The sequence below is a fragment of the Zootoca vivipara genome, chromosome 7, assembly GCF_965207765.1.
Source record: "Zootoca vivipara chromosome 7, rZooViv2.hap1.1, whole genome shotgun sequence".
NCBI classification, from domain to species: Eukaryota; Metazoa; Chordata; class Lepidosauria; order Squamata; family Lacertidae; genus Zootoca; species Zootoca vivipara.
The window spans coordinates 30,491,878-30,507,773 of NC_142590.1; the positions used below are offsets into that span (position 1 = coordinate 30,491,878).

At 41.5% G+C, this 15,896-nt stretch overlaps 1 protein-coding gene across 2 annotated transcripts in view; it reads right to left on the bottom strand.

Annotated features, from left to right (window-relative positions):
* Positions 1-15,896, bottom strand: part of ST6GALNAC3 (ST6 N-acetylgalactosaminide alpha-2,6-sialyltransferase 3) — a 244,089-nt gene that overhangs the window by 86,267 nt on the left and 141,926 nt on the right. For both annotated transcript variants that reach the window (XM_035121514.3, XM_035121516.3), the window contains one exon: positions 4,070-4,479. In XM_035121514.3, the coding sequence (XP_034977405.3) occupies positions 4,070-4,479 (410 nt within the window). The remainder of the gene's footprint in view (positions 1-4,069; positions 4,480-15,896) is intronic.

Genomic DNA, 15,896 nt, shown 5'->3' on the forward strand with positions numbered 1-15,896 from the left:
CTCATAGGTTACTGACTCTCAACAAAGTTACTTTGGAACAAGCAGTTTTATAGCACAGACTACATGGATTACATTTATTGTCATGGTAACAAGCCAATTGCATCGATGAAGCTGATCAAAGTCTCAGGTTCAGCAATTCCATATCCTTGCATCCTGACTCAGAAGTCAGTGAGCAGCATGATGCATGTCTCTGCCTCAAATGAAAAAACATCACTTTCAAAGCCTAATATGTTGCACCATCTGGTGAGCATACTGAGGAGACTAAGGACTCCGCCATGTGAAGCTCAAAAGCAATTTGTTGCCTTCGGATCTATCTAAAATACTACTTTTCAAAATATGCAACTTGCTTATTGGATTCATTTTGTCCATTCCTTATTTCCAAAGGTGGACCAGAGTTGATGACGTGCACAGAATACTAATTCTGCCCCCGTGCAAATCTTGGTGCATCTTGGGTTATACTGGAGCAAGCAGCAGCAAATATTATTTATATCCTGTAATGGCAACATACCATAACTGAGAACAATGGAAATGAATACATAGAAGGCACAGAACAAGAGTAGGGTGATAGAACCCCGTGTACCAGGATTGGGACTACAGTGATGAGGCTAAATGGTGATGTGGTATGTTCCACTGCTAAGGGATTCTCTGAAAGGGGAAATTGAAATAGCTCCATCTTTGGTAGTTGGTGGGCAGCCAAAACATTTTTATTCTGCCAGCTTCTGACAAGTTTTTAACAGTTTAGTAACGCCAGGGGTAGTATTCAATGCTAGATCTACTCAGAGTAGACCCCCTGAAGTTCATGTACATGACTAGCTTAGGTCCGTTCACTTCAGTGGGTCTGCTCTGAGGATAACATAGGTGACTACAACGCTTAACTCTTCTGATGCTGGGTTTTTTAAAATCACATTATGATGTACAGTGAACCACCTTGGAAGCCCTTTGTCTCCAAAAAATTTTTTTTCTAAAAAATAAGTATCAATATAATACATGAACAATACTGGTCTCAGAAACTCCCATCATATGTGGTGACTCAAGACACTAGCCCAGAAGTGGTGGCATAAGGGAACAGGCATGTCTTAAAGGAAACAGTAGCCTCGACTGAGGAGCAGAAGATCACAAATATCTCTATGACAATCCCATGGTTGGGCCTGCATCCTGAACTAATGGTTTACTCCACCTGAGTAAGCAACCTGGACCTTACTAAGGAGTCTACTCATCCACCAACGGCTCCAACTCTACTCATTCATCAAATCCTTATATTAAATAATTGCTAAAGATATGTGTTGTGCCTTAAGAGTCTACAGCTCGAGGCCAAAGCATAGCCTGTTTAACCACTGTTTGCCCATGAGTTTGGGGATATAGCTGAGAACAGCTGTTAGAGACTTGGTTGAGCTCTGAAGCTCATCATAGCAACTAGTCTGCTGCATTTGAGCTACTTGTAATCTGGTGGGTCCCCAATCTGATTTGAGACTCTGATGTGAATGCCAACTATGAGGTATGCTGATGATTAGTTAAGTATCTTTTAATTATTATTAAATTTGTATACCATTCTTCATCCCTATGTCAGGGCTTATGGGGCTTCCTCTCTTCACAACAATCACCACGAGAGTCTCCTGACGTTTTTACAGACTCTATTTACAGTATTTACAACAGGTCATTAGCACATAATAATCATTCATCAGAGTCACTCAGTTCAGATCTCTGCTGAGGCCTGCGCTTGCCCTTCCACCAACCCATAAAATGATGAAGTCTCCCATCTCGCCTTTCAGCCCTCCTCTTTTCTGCATGTCTTGTGAGAGCTGGGGTAACCCCCCCCCCCGATTCTGAGCTCGAGCTTAACCCTTGCTGCTCCTGTGAACTTCCTAGCTCTCTAGCCTCTAGACTTACTCCGACAGCTCTCCCCTCATTATCTCCCTCCCCCTCGGGCACAATGTCCTCTTCTCCCCCCCCCCAGGTTCCCCTCCGGGGAACTGGAAGCCACTGGTTCATCCCTGACACCGTAGATCTCATGGCAGTTCACAACATAAAAAGTAGTTTAAAATTATTTATAAGAATTTTAGAAGACCTATACTATAACTATGTTGTTTATAGTAATCTTTTAAAACAAAGGAAAGCAAAACATCTCAGCAACATCTGACTAAGCAGTATGCTTGCGTAATACAAGGTTCTGAACACAGTATTACCAATCTGCACCACATGTGATGATCACTGGGATAGCCAGTATTGTGGGTGGTATAATAATTAAACAGAGGCACACTAGTCAAGGTACTGGGCCTGACAGCAGATTGCAACACACTTTTTGCTTAAGGCACTGCACCACTGCTAATCTGGACTGTTCAGGATAAACTGTGAGGGGGGTTCCAAGCTGGCTCAAATTAGAACAGCCTAGCCCACAGCAATGTTGCTTGATGCTCATTTTAAGCATTGCTTCTGTGAAAGTGACTTTCTGTTTTTTAAGGGCAAATGGTTTCCAAAATGAGCCTCGCCACCAAGACACTCCCTTCCTCCACATCACCTCCACATAAGGCTGTGGTGTGTGGTAGCATTTATCTCTTTGCTTCTGACCTTCATTAATTTTACGCATCCCTGAGGGTGGAGCAGCTTTGGTGCCAGCTAATTAAATGCTATTTAGAGCTGCTCAGTGCATTTTATCAGACCAGAATGAACTCTTTTGTTTTAATGGAATCTACAAGGATTCCTTTCCCAGCTATTTACTAATTAAATGATGCTGTAAGATTTTCTATTAGGTTTCAAACTTCAAGGCAACTCAATAGTGTGGAATTCAGGTACACAGTCACAAAGCGGGGGAAATCATTTTCACATTTGGTTACTGGTTGGCATCCCTATAAACATAGTTTAAATTTTCCTTTCATCTTACTCTGTATACATAATGCAGCTTTGAAAAGTGCTAATGAAGTATTGGAAAAAGCTGTCAGTGTCTGAGCACCTCCACAATCATAAAAATGAAAAGGCATTATTTATGCACAACAATTATTCAGAAAGAAGGAAAGCTCACACTGCCTTAAACATATAAACATTTCCCTAATGAGGGTCTGCAAAAAAGAACAAAATTTTCTTCACGTTCACACCATCATGGTGTCAAGAACAATAGCCAGGTTTTGACAGCCTGTTTCAGAAGTTATTTTGTGTTCAGATTAGGTAAACAGGGAATCTGTTTTGGAATGTGAGAGGTTGGTGGACATTAGCTCCTTAACAGAGGTTGGTTTTAGCCTCTTCCACCAACTAATATTAATGACTGATTTTAAATGCTTTGGTTATTTGCGTCACAGACCTGTTTGCAGCTCATTCCTGATCGCTTTCCCCCACCAGCAAGTAGTTCAAAATTGAGATAATCTTGTGCTAGAAATACTTTGTTTCTCAAGATCAACTAACATCCAAGTGTCATTAGAGGCTTGTCAGGCTAGAAATATGTTATAGCAATTCACTAGTGGTGCACAGCATGTATACAGTTGATATTTTAGGAATAAACCTCCCTGGTTCCAAGTCAAGTTTTACATTTGTGTACTTTGTGTACTATAGGAGTAGCATTTGGCTTCCCTGTAACTTGGTTTGCAGCAAAATCAGTGCACTGTTTAAAGCAACAATGGAAGCAAGGGCTGTTGTTTCTCTGAGGAAACTACAATATCTAGCTTAAGTAACAAAAGTAAGAAAAATTGAGAGTCTGAAACTGATACAGTGAACAAATGTCTAAAGGTTTGGCAAGGCACACACAGCCATTTTCCCTCACATATGGAGCTAAATTATTCTTTGACAGCTTACCCAGTGGCTCAGATTCAGAACACACTTCACTGTCACATTCAAGGCCTTTCAATGGAGTGAGGAGCTGAAAGTATAACATATGGAACATGGCAAAAGAGTCAACATGACCTAGTGGATAACACTGACTTTGATCCAAAAATCATGAGTTTGAGTCCTGTCCCTGCAATGGACACATTTCAATGGCTTTCAGCAAATTACTTCATTGTGGGCATGTACCGTAAACAACTCAAGAATGGCATATCCTTTTTCAACATTGGTATAAGTTTTCAATCTGCCAGGCAGGACTTACCTATCTTTCCCCGTTTCCTTCTTAAATACTTCATCACAGTAACTCATGCGCTTCTCTGTGGTCACATAGATTTTTGCCCCAGGGTAGCTGTCCACAGTCTTCTTCAGCATGTTGTACACAATGCCACTGCCATCTTTCCTCATGTTTCGAAAAGGTCCCCAGATGACATAAACTGTGCTGTTGGTTTCCTTGAAAAAATATTCGGGATTCTTAAGCAGAAGGGGAACACTGGTGTGGGAGACGACTCTCACTGTGGTCCGCTTCCCAACATCTTCTTCATAGCCCTTGGTGGGAGCATTGTTCATCCTCCAGATACATGAGGACTGGTCAATTTCAAATCCTACTTTCTGTTCAGACATCTGACCTGAATTTGAAATGATGGCACACAGGTCACAGTCCAGTTGTAGAGGCTGGTGAGGGAGGAAGAGAAGAGAACAAAAATAAACTGTCAGTCTCTGGGACAGACCACTTCCTAGATATCTGGGCTCCTGCCTCATCATGTGACAAGGCATGTTACCCAACCCAGTGCCTGCATGGCACCAGAAACAAATCAACCAACATTTCAGGTGGTTCAAGGGCAGAGCATTCTAAGACCGACACTGATACTGATTTGTCAGTGATCAGCTTCTCTGTCACTGGATCAGTACCAACACTACAGAAACTAAAGAGAGTTGAGGTTAAGAGTCTCATACTACATAAACTGTCATTGCCTGGCCCCTAAAAACTGACAATGATGGCACCAGGCATATTTCTCTAGGAAGAGCATTCCACAGATGGGGAGCAACCATTGAAAAAGCCCATTCTCATGTACCAATTGGGAGGAAAAGAAGTTGAGACAGGCCGGGGGGGGGGGGGGGAGTCTGGGATTAAAACTTAGTAAGATAGTCAATAAAATACCCATGGAACTTTTAAAGCCAAGGCAGGAATGAGGTTCTGTGGGATTCCATGCTGGAGCATGTCCGTTATGCACCTAACATCTGTGCAACCAGAAAAGTGCAGGGTGGAAGTGAGAACTTTGGCAGTTCAGCGATTGTAGCAGAGAGAGAGAGAGAGAGAGAGAGAGAGAGAGAGAGAGAGAGAGAGAGAGAGAGAGAGAGAGAGAGGATTATAAATGTTATACCCCTGTGGAGGATTTGAGGCAAATAATTTTACCTAGCCAATTAGAATGCAGACATGATTATTAGAAGACTAACATGATTACATGCTGTTGTTAGATAATATGCATTTGCACTCGTGGTGTCTGGTTGGAAGAGCGCTGTAAAGAAAATAGAGAAGGAAAGTACAACACAGTGGCAGCGAGGAGAAAAGGAGTCAACTCCCACATGGCAAAGCAAGTGAAGCTATTTAATAACAGGATGACAACAAAGCCATCAGGGAGACTTTCTCCTGCTTATATTATCACTGAACATTGAGATAAAATGTAATTTCTGCCCTCTGCAATTTTAAGTCAACTAGATAATAATTGTTTGCATTATACTTCACAAGAAGCCTCCCCCACCCCATTTTTTTAAAGGTCTAGAAATGAAGGTATGTAATGTGTTTTTGGTAGACAAGTTGCTTTTTGGTCATGGTGGTCTCTGCGGAAAATGTACGGTACTGGCTTGACAATATTGATAAAAAAGAGTATGTGTACAGAGTTAATACATTCTAGATATATAAAAGCTATTTATTATTAGCTGTGAGGAAAAGATCTATTACGGTCATTAAGGTCTTTAATAATAAATGGAGCAAAGTAATTTGCCACTGCCGGAATCATTCTTGTCATCTAATCATACTGCTGCCCAGGTACATCTTGTCAATATTGTAGTGTCTGTGTTATCTCTGAATTTAAGTATTTCATAATGACACATCCACACCGTGATCAACTCCCACCCGGAAACCAATGTCCCCACTGTGGAAGGACGTGTGGATCCAGAATTGGCCTCCACAGTCACTTACGGACCCATTGTTAAAACTGTGTTTATGGAAGACAATCTTACTCGGATACGAAGAAGAAGAAGTCTGTGTTATCTCTGAATTTAAGTATTTCATAATGACAGGGTAATTATGAATCATTTGAAAAACATACCTTGTTAGCTATTGGCATAGCTGCCAAGTTTTCCCTTTTCTCACGAGGAAGCCTATTCAGTATAAGGGAATTTCCCTTAAAAAAAAAGGGAGAACTTGGCAGCTATGGCTATTGGCTGTTTTCATGCATAAGGCTAAGCCATTAAACAATGGCTAAGAAAACTGCAGGGCATTCCACTGTGAAGCACTTGACTCTGTCCCACTGAACTGTGATAGGTAGAAGCAACCACATAAGTTTCCTTGTAGGTGGTAGCTGGCCTATCAGTGGTGGGAAGAGGGCAGGGTTGGACTGGCCATCGACCTGCTGGAGCTTAAGCCAATTCAACTACAGTACCAACAAGTTGTGCCAATGAGTATGATCCTGTCAGCAAACCTACAGAGGATGGTTGTCTACTAATGCATGCTGTCTGTGCAAGGATTTCTACTTGCACAATGCGACTTCCCCCAGTCTTCCCTTCCCTGAGTGCCCTCCCTAAATTCGCTCCATTGGGTTGGAGAAATGCCTAAAAAGGATTTAGCAGGGCATGCAGAAGGAGCAGAATGGCAAAACATTCCATTGCAAAAGCAGAAATATTTGTCCTGATGGGACCATTGCATCAGCAGTATGTTGGATCCACACAGAAGTTTCCTGTCTTTTCCATCACTTCCCACAACAATCGCTAAGAAGAAACAGCAATATGAAAAACACTGAAGGAAAAATGCCTCCTTATGGAAGAATGGGTCTCTGTACGCTTGATTGGTTGTTGTTCACTGTTCATTTTCCTTTTTAAAAAATGCTCATATGGAATGTAACAAATCAACCTATTGGAACATTGCCTTTCCCCTTTATATTGTCTTGTGGTTATCATTTTGTAAAAGCTAGCTCAACAATATGTGCAGTCATGTACCACCTAAGAAGGGATTTCTGCACCTGAGAGTGGTGAAGTAGAATGGCTGGTCTGGTTCAGCTGCCTCTTCTGGGGTCAAACTTGTGTTTGTAAACACCAAGAAGAGGGTGTGTGTGTACACACGTGATCTACCCACACACTCCCAAAATATAGAAGAAATAGAATTGTTGTTTGTATGTGCTTTAGGTCAAACATCATTAACTGGATAAAAGGAAATCCATTTTTAAAGAGCACCTATTGCCATCAAAATAAATTCAATTCAAGCCTTTATTATTGACCATCCAATTGCTTTCGAAGCCTTCTAGATTAAAGTTTCTGCCACCTTAAATATCTGTCACATCCTACTGGATCTACCGTTGGCGTTATTATTTGACCCTCTCTAGGTTTGCTTGTTTGGTGTCTTGACTTCAGGATTTGCACAGCTGTGTCATCACCACCATCTGTTGCTACAAAACTGATGAGCAATAATAATGTCAGTGGGACTGGTGTGGAATAGTGATTCTGCCAGAGGATTTTTTAACTCAATGTGGATTAACATGGCCTGTTTATAAACTGATGTTTTAATACGTTTACTACGTTTGTTTATTTATAATCATGACTCGATCTACAATGGCTTTTTCAGAGCTTTTTCTCAATGTTGATGTTTCTTGCATGAAGAAAAGGTGCCATCTGTGATTGATAGTACAAACTGGCAGCTTCATACAAGCAAGACTGTCGTGAGATACTTGAGGATATCAAATTAAGCACTTTATTTTTTAATATACCCAAAGGCTGTACCTGCCAAATGGGATTGCCATATTGATGCTCATCACTTAAATGATCCAAAGTAGTAACTTAAATGAAATATGTTCTGAAGGCTACCTTTCAATTGCTTCTAGAAGCAGGAAAATCTCCATAAAATTGAGTGAGTGTTCCTAGTTGAACTCTTGTGTGTTATCTTAGGATACTACAGACATATATTCTCCCTGGATGAATTAATGTTAAACCCCAATTGTAGAGAATTCATATACAGATTTATATTCACGTAAGGTGATAATTAACTGAGTCACGCTCACAGCACACCCACTGAAATCAATGGCAGTGACTAACTTAAGTCCATTGTTTTCAGTGAGTTTACCCTGACTATGACTTAAGTCAGGTACCATCTATAACATTTCCCATGAGTCGATGGACAAAGCCAAAATGACTATTTGAGGAAAATTCCTATCTGTTATAGCACAGATGGGGGCAGAATCTGTCACCTTAATAGATGGGTAGGACCACTCAGCTGTCAATCATTTGACACCCAACTTCAAAGGAAATAATTGAGAGTGCACTCCCAATTCTTTGCTTTCTTCCTTTGGAGTCACATTTAAACACAAGCTGCTGGGTTTTTTTCCCCTGCCAAGGAAAATTCCTGCTGAAAGGGGCTTGCAGTTAACATCAAGCAGCTGATTAGTGTTTACTGCAAACCCTGGTGAGATTGGCTGTGCAATTCCTGAGTGCAGTCAATCCCAGCAGAGTTTGCAGCTGAAATTGATTCAAACCCCACTTTGGACAGGCATCTGCTGCACTTGGGAGTTGCCACTTGGGAGCTCCCAAGTGCAGCACATCCCGGTGGGCTTTTCATTTGACACCAAGTTTATTTCCCCCCCATATGCAAGGCATACTAGCCACGGAACAACTGAATGCACTTTAAGGCTCCTAGTTGTTCCTTTGCAGGCATGTCTTTATCAGCCTCACATCTGACACCCTACATGCCAGCTTCTCATTAGCACAATGGGAACATTACATAAAACAGAAATTCTGGAATTGGTTGCATCATAATAATTTCCCCCTGCAGCGTCTGAAATGAAAAATGACTTCTAGTGAAAAAGGGGAGGCAAGAAAATGTTCAAGCAGCCATTATCCATAATGCAAAGTCCAAGGAAATATTTATGGAAGTACGTATTACTCATATTAAATGATGCCTAAAAACCATTCTGAAAAATATGACCAGCATTTCTGTTCATCCAAAATAATCAGCTATTGCATACACTTGCTTGTTTGGACTGCTCTTACAGAAATGAAGTTTGGCTTGCATGCATGCAATAACAAGCACACCCAGCCCCTCAGCAAGACACCTTAGTGCAAGGGTCAGCAAACATTTTCAGCAGGGGTCCTTTCAGAGGTCCACTGTCCCTCAGACCTTGTGCCGGGCCGGACTATATATTTTTAAAAAATATGAACAAATTCCTATGCCCCACAAATAACCCAGATATGCATTTTAAATGAAATGACACATTCTACTCATGTAAAAACACCAGGCAGGCCCCACAAATAGATGCATTTTAAATAAAAGGACACATTCTACTCATGTAAAAACATGCTGATTCCCGGACCATCCGCAGGCCGGATTTAGAAGGCGATTGGGCCTCATCCGGCCCCCGGGCCTTAGTTTGGGACCCCTGCATTAGTGCATGGCCCCCTCTCCTTGTGAACCCCATGTTATTGCTCCTGCTTTCCCTGATACCAACACTAAACAAGCCAACTTCTCAAGAGCTAAATCCTTCCCTTGAGAAGCTCTGGTCCTCCAGGAATCGTATCTGTTCAAAATGCAACACTAAGATACTGAGATGTCTTTGAATGTCTTCCTGCCATCTTGTTTGACTGCAGAACCATGCTGTTGAGCAGAACTACTGAAGATGCTGCATGCTGCAACTCTGATTCACTCTGGTTATGTATAGAAAAGACCCATCCTATTTTTTTTTTTAATGCAACATGTATCAGTTGCAGAGAACTTACATTTAAATCCGTAAGAGAACAATGGAATCTTTGACCTTTCCGTTTTCCACTAGAGCTTGCGGTCAATAGAAAGCATAATTAAAACGGTGAATTAGGACTTGAAAAACAATGAGATTTCCCTTGCAAAGAGATAGCTATGTAATAAAGGTCACTTATGAAGCAATTCCAATGATTAAACCTTTGCATTTAGCATTGAAGCTGCTCCACAAAATCAAAGGTTACACTATTAAATAATGAAAGAAACCAAACCGGAAAAGGTCATCGGCAGAACTAACTAGCACTTCCTAACAGCTGCTGCGTATTTACTGATGTGTGTTACCAAATGGACACAGTGGTGTGAATACACATGATTCCCATTGTGAAAAGATGAATAAACAATGAATTTGGTTCAAAAGATTAAAAGGGATCTGCCCCATCCTCATTTCCTCAGCAGCAGTCGTCTTTCAACGTTCTATGTTTTGCATAGGAAATGAGCCTTATGATTAAATTATCATGGACATTCAGAAAATTCAAAATTAAACAATTTCTGTTGCTTTCTTAATTATAGGAATTTCTCTTTTTTGTAATTTAGAAAGAATGCAATATTAATCCTCTTAATGTTTAAGAGGGGCAATTATTAACAAGTCACACCACACATTAATTTACTTCTCTAATTTGAGCTTCTCTTGTAATTATCCAATTTGCATGGATTCTAACAATGCAGGTACCAAAGCTCTAGAGATGCATACTTCATTTTAGTGCTATTTATTCTTCAGCTCTTCCAGAATATCATCAGAGTTTTTCATTTTGGAGAATGCAACATGTTTAATGATACCAGGTGGGAATAGCATTTGCCTTGATTCTTCCTGATGTTCTTTTGAGGTCTCTCAAATGAAAGATACAAAAGAGCCATTAACTGCCTGGCATTGCTTTTATTGCTTCCCTGTGTCTTATAAGCAAAAGGGGGGAAAAGTATTTTAATTTTCTTCTGTTTCCAGAATAATTAGCCAAGCTGTTTCCATCCACACATAGTTACTTTCCACAGACCTCAACCTGGGACAAAGACTTTGTAGGCAAGAAAGCTCAGCATATTCTAGAAGGCAAGGCAATGCTACATTTGCTGGCATGTTCACAAACCCGACGTTCCAATTTAGTGTGGCTCTCAAGAGCACTATATATAAATCACAAACTATAACCAACATGCACATACACACAGAGACACAAGCTGGATCTGATTACTTATGTGCGAGTTTTAGTCCCCTGTTCCTCCTACTACAGCAAGCGAGTTGGCTCCAGGCCTCACGCTGCAGAAAGCATCCCTGTCTTCATAAAATTTAATGTTCAGAATCATCAAACTTTTAACACTTGGAAATTATTTAACAATAAGCAAATTGTCAGCCTGGGTTTCAGTTTCCAGAACAAGTGCAACATGATGGTCCTTTGCAAAGCAGTTCCTGCAAACTGAATGATCAGGAAAATCCATTGTTACTGGGGAAGCAAAGGCAATTGGCATTATAAAGCAGCAGAAACAGACTTTCAGTTGAGTATAAGTTAGATAAAGTTTTATCTTACTGGAGTTCAGATTCATACTCACTATTGCAACCATGCAACCAAGTCTGGCATGGCTTCTAACCATAAAGGTAAAGGGGCCCCTGACCATCAGGTCCAGTCGTGTCCGACTCTAGGGTTGTGGCACTCATCTCGCTCTATAGGCCGAGGGAGCCGGCGTTTGTCCGCAGACAGCTTCCGGGTCATGTGGCCAGCATGACAAAGCTGCTTCTGGCGATCCAGAGCAGTGCATGGAAACGCCGTTTACCTTCCTGCCGGAGCGGTCCCTATTTATCTACTTGCACTTTGATGTGCTTTCGAACTGCTAGGTGGGCAGGAGCTGGGACCGAGCAACGGGAGCTCACCCCGTTGCAGGGATTCGAACCGCCGACCTTCTGATCAGCAAGCCCTAGACTCTGTGGTTCTAACCATAGTGGCTTGCAATAAAAAAAGATTTCAAAAAAAAAGTCAAAGTCAAATTTAAAGCAGAAAAAATTAGCAACAATTAAACTGAGGCAGCAGCATTAAAACTTCTGCATAAACAATATAAAACAGCAGGACATTTATTAAAAGCTAGTCTGAATTTTTAGAAAAAACCTTCTCTTCCTGACATTTAGCAGATGGCAGAGTGCTTGGTGATTCTGTACTGGGAAAGAGTCCCACAATCATGGAGCCACCATTACAAATGTGTTCCTGTGTCTTGTATGTGACATTACATATGGCTCATGTGACATCATACATGGATTAGGACAGAGAGCAGAGCCTCTAGTGCAGTCTTAAAGGTCTGACAAGTAAAGTGATGAATACACATATCTACTGAATATTCAGACTTCAATCTGGCTACTTTTAGTGCAACAGTTTCATTTATCACAGCCCATGCTGAATGCCAGGGAATGACATCATAGTCTCCTAAATTTAATGTGATGCTATCTTAGGTGTGTCAGGAAACGTGTCCACACTTACCTGACAAATTTGTCTACTAGAAATATTATGGCTGGTAAAACGTTAGCTAAATAATTGGTGCTTTCAATGCAAGTGGAAATGTTTCCAAATGAATGTAATATCTCACTGGGAAACTGCCATTCATCTACTATTAAAAATTTCAGTGCAACATATATAACTTAAAAATGTGGTTTGGGGCCAAATTAGATGTGACATTAATGTATGTTTGTAGCTGCTTGGGGGGCAGGGAGGGGAGGTTTCTAATGACCAGGACTAACCCTTTCCTCCCCTTCTGCCATCTTGAAAGACACTGACAACCTCCCTATGCTGTTTGCATTTGGGGAGGAGGGATTCCTACTATGAAACCAATGGGAGCTTCCAACCAAATCCACATATAAATGATTTTGAGCCTCCTCTCCTGCTGCAATCCGAAGTATTATGCGCTACCCTCACCCACTATACCGGACTGCTATTTGCATTAAACACCAGCACACTAAATACAAAGACATATTTAATGTCAAGTCTGGCATGGCTTCTAACCTCTTGCTGAAAACACAGCATTCAGGGTACAATATGCATCCCAGTAGTGATGTATGGAAGTGAGAGCTGGACCATAAAGAAGGCTGATCGCCGAAGAATTGATGCTTTTGAATTATGGTGCTGGAGGAGACTCTTGAGAGTCCCATGGACTGCAAGAAGATCAAACCTATCCATTCTTAAGGAAATCAGCCCTGAGTGCTCCCTGGAAGGACAGATCATGAAGCTGAGGCTCCAATACTTTGGCCACCTCATGAGAAGAGAAGAATCCTTGGAAAAGACCCTGATGTTGGGAAAGATTGAGGGCACAAGGAGAAGGGGAAGACAGAGGACAAGATTGTTGGACAGTGTTCTCGAAGCTACGAACATGAGTTTGACCAAACTGTGGGAGGCAGTGCAAGACAGGAGTGCCTGGCGTGCTATGGTCCATGGGGTCACGAAGAGTCGGACACGACTAAACGACTAAACAACAACATGCATTACACATATTGTAATTGATTACACACACAACTGCATGCACCATTGAGTACCTACATATGTCCTAGCCTAGGAGCAGGGAACCTTGTCTTTTAGTCCATGGACCATGTTTTCTCATGGGGGAAACTTTGGGGGCTGCCAGAAGTGCATGGAACCAGAGGCAAATGTGGGATAGGGTGTGTGAGTTTTGAGAGCCGGCTAGAAAGACCTGGGGTTTCCTATCCTGCCAGATCCCCCAATTCACGCACACAGGCTGACTTAATTTGGAAATGGATATACCTGTAGTCCTATGCTGAATGGATTTTCCCAGCTGTCATGGACTTCCATCTATGCTGATTTCTCCCAAACCTTAGCAAAGCAACATCTATCATCATCTGAAGAGTGACTTCTATTCTACAGACTACCTGCCTGTGACTGCTGGGACAAGCATGTAGTTGGGAAACAACCCTTTCCCCTAAAAATAAAAAATAAAGATTCCCACATCCTGTTTGCGTCTCAAAATTTAATAAATTGCTTTTTCTAGAACATCTCTCATTTCACCAGAATGCCTTAGCTCATGATAGAAACAAGTAAAGAGATTGTCCGAGTCATTGATATAAAACACACACGCCAACATGAAAACCCTCACATATAGCATTTGGATAATTCTTGGGCTGCACAGTATTAGTCTGAGAACTGGGAGTCATTCCAAACAAATGTTGCATGTGAAAGCCAAGAGGCCATTCATCTTAAAAGCCACCATGTTGCTCACCTGCCCCTCATTAGCATTGCACGGCTGTTCAGGCAAAGCCAACAATAATATGCCATTTGAGCAAGAAGCTGTTCTATCAAATTGTACTAAGTATGCTAAACAAAGAGCAATCAGCCTTTGAATATGGGACAGCCGCCACTTCCCAAAAAAACACCTACTTAAAGCTTTTTAAGCCACTTTCTTTAATTTCTTTGCAATAATATTGCTCCAAAATACTCAGTACTACTTAGGTACAGCGTGCTGGGTCCAGTTAGTAGTAGGTAGTATTGGACGAATGTCCTATTGCAAGAGCTTTTCACATGATCATTAGTAACATAATTAAATACGCTTTAGAAATCAGGAAAGGGAAAAGGCTTTCCCACCCCTCCTCCCAGTGCCAGTTATTTTTGGTTGACAAACAGCAGAAAACACCAGGAGGCGAAATGTCAGTTGCGACTGATGGGTACATGGTGAGAAGGAACATACTGTTAGAACATAGTCTGAATTGCGAATGATTCTCAACAGGAGAGGACCAAAAGAGTTTCTCACCTCTAGTATCTCACCGCGCAGCACAATATGCTTCCATCATACACCATGTAAACCTTTCTTAGAAAGCGTGTTACACAATGGAGACCCAATGCCAGGCTGACTTTGCCTTGCCTTCACTGAACAATAGCCAGCTAGGTATCAATGGGGCAAAGAATGCATGCGATGTTCCCATCTGCAGCAAACACACGGCAAAACCCCCATTGCACAAACATCAATTATTCAGAACCCCCAATAACTGCAATCCATTTTGCATTCCTTACTTGACCTCCATGAGCAATGCAACCCGGCAAGTGTACTTAGCTTTTGTATCCTCCCCTGCTGGCTGTACAGATGAAGGGAAGTTATAAAGATTTTAAACACATAAGAAACAATACTTTTTGGATACCACCCCCTCCACTGACAACCCCTACTTTTAATAAGTAAGGTTGCATTGCAAATTATAGCTGTATCTGCCAGCATGCCTCTGAATACCACATGCTGGGAACCACAAGTGGAAAGAGTGATGTTGCACCTAGGTCCTGTTTAAGGTCTTCCCATAGGGATCTGGTTGGCTCCTGTGAGAATAGGGTGCTTGTCTAAATGGACCTTACATTGTTTTTCTATCTAGGTGACTGGAAATTGCTGAGATAGGGTCTTTTTTACTCCCTGGGGCAGGGAGAATAAACCTGTAGCATCAGGTGTTGTTGGAATCCAATTTCCATCAGCCCCAGTTAGCAAGGGCCAGTATTCAGGGATTATGGGAGTTACATTCGAAACAACATCCAGAGGGGCACAGATTCCCACTCCTGCCCTAGGAGATGGCCAAACCCCTGAAATGAAGTAGAAAAGGAGCTTAGCTTGCCTTTCTGTTAAGAGTGAACCTTTAAGATTTCCTAATGCAAATTAAGACTTCCATGTGCACATTATTAACATGAGAACTGTGCAGAAGTAAGAATCATATTTATTGTATTCATTTTGATGGGGGAATGGAATGGTGTACCTTGCCCCTATTCTTATATGCATTCAGCATAGTTTGTAACAGAGCATACTGCATGAGCATAGATATAGTACATGTAACTAGGGATTCAACTGCAGTGTTCTATATGCATGTAGTCCAGCCTTCACTTACCTAGAGTCCTCTGAATTCTTTTGGACTACAACTGCTATCAGTCCCATCTAGTTGTAGTCTGAAACACTCAGAGGGCACCAGGTTGGCAAAGAAGAAAGCAGTCTCTCAGAAATGATGCTAAACATGATGATACCCCTCACATCTTCAAGGGTATTCCCAACCAAGCTCATAAGGTCTGTGTAGCCTTGCAACACTTGAACCACAGTCATGCTTATAATTAGGGCAGCTAAAAGAGAGCTT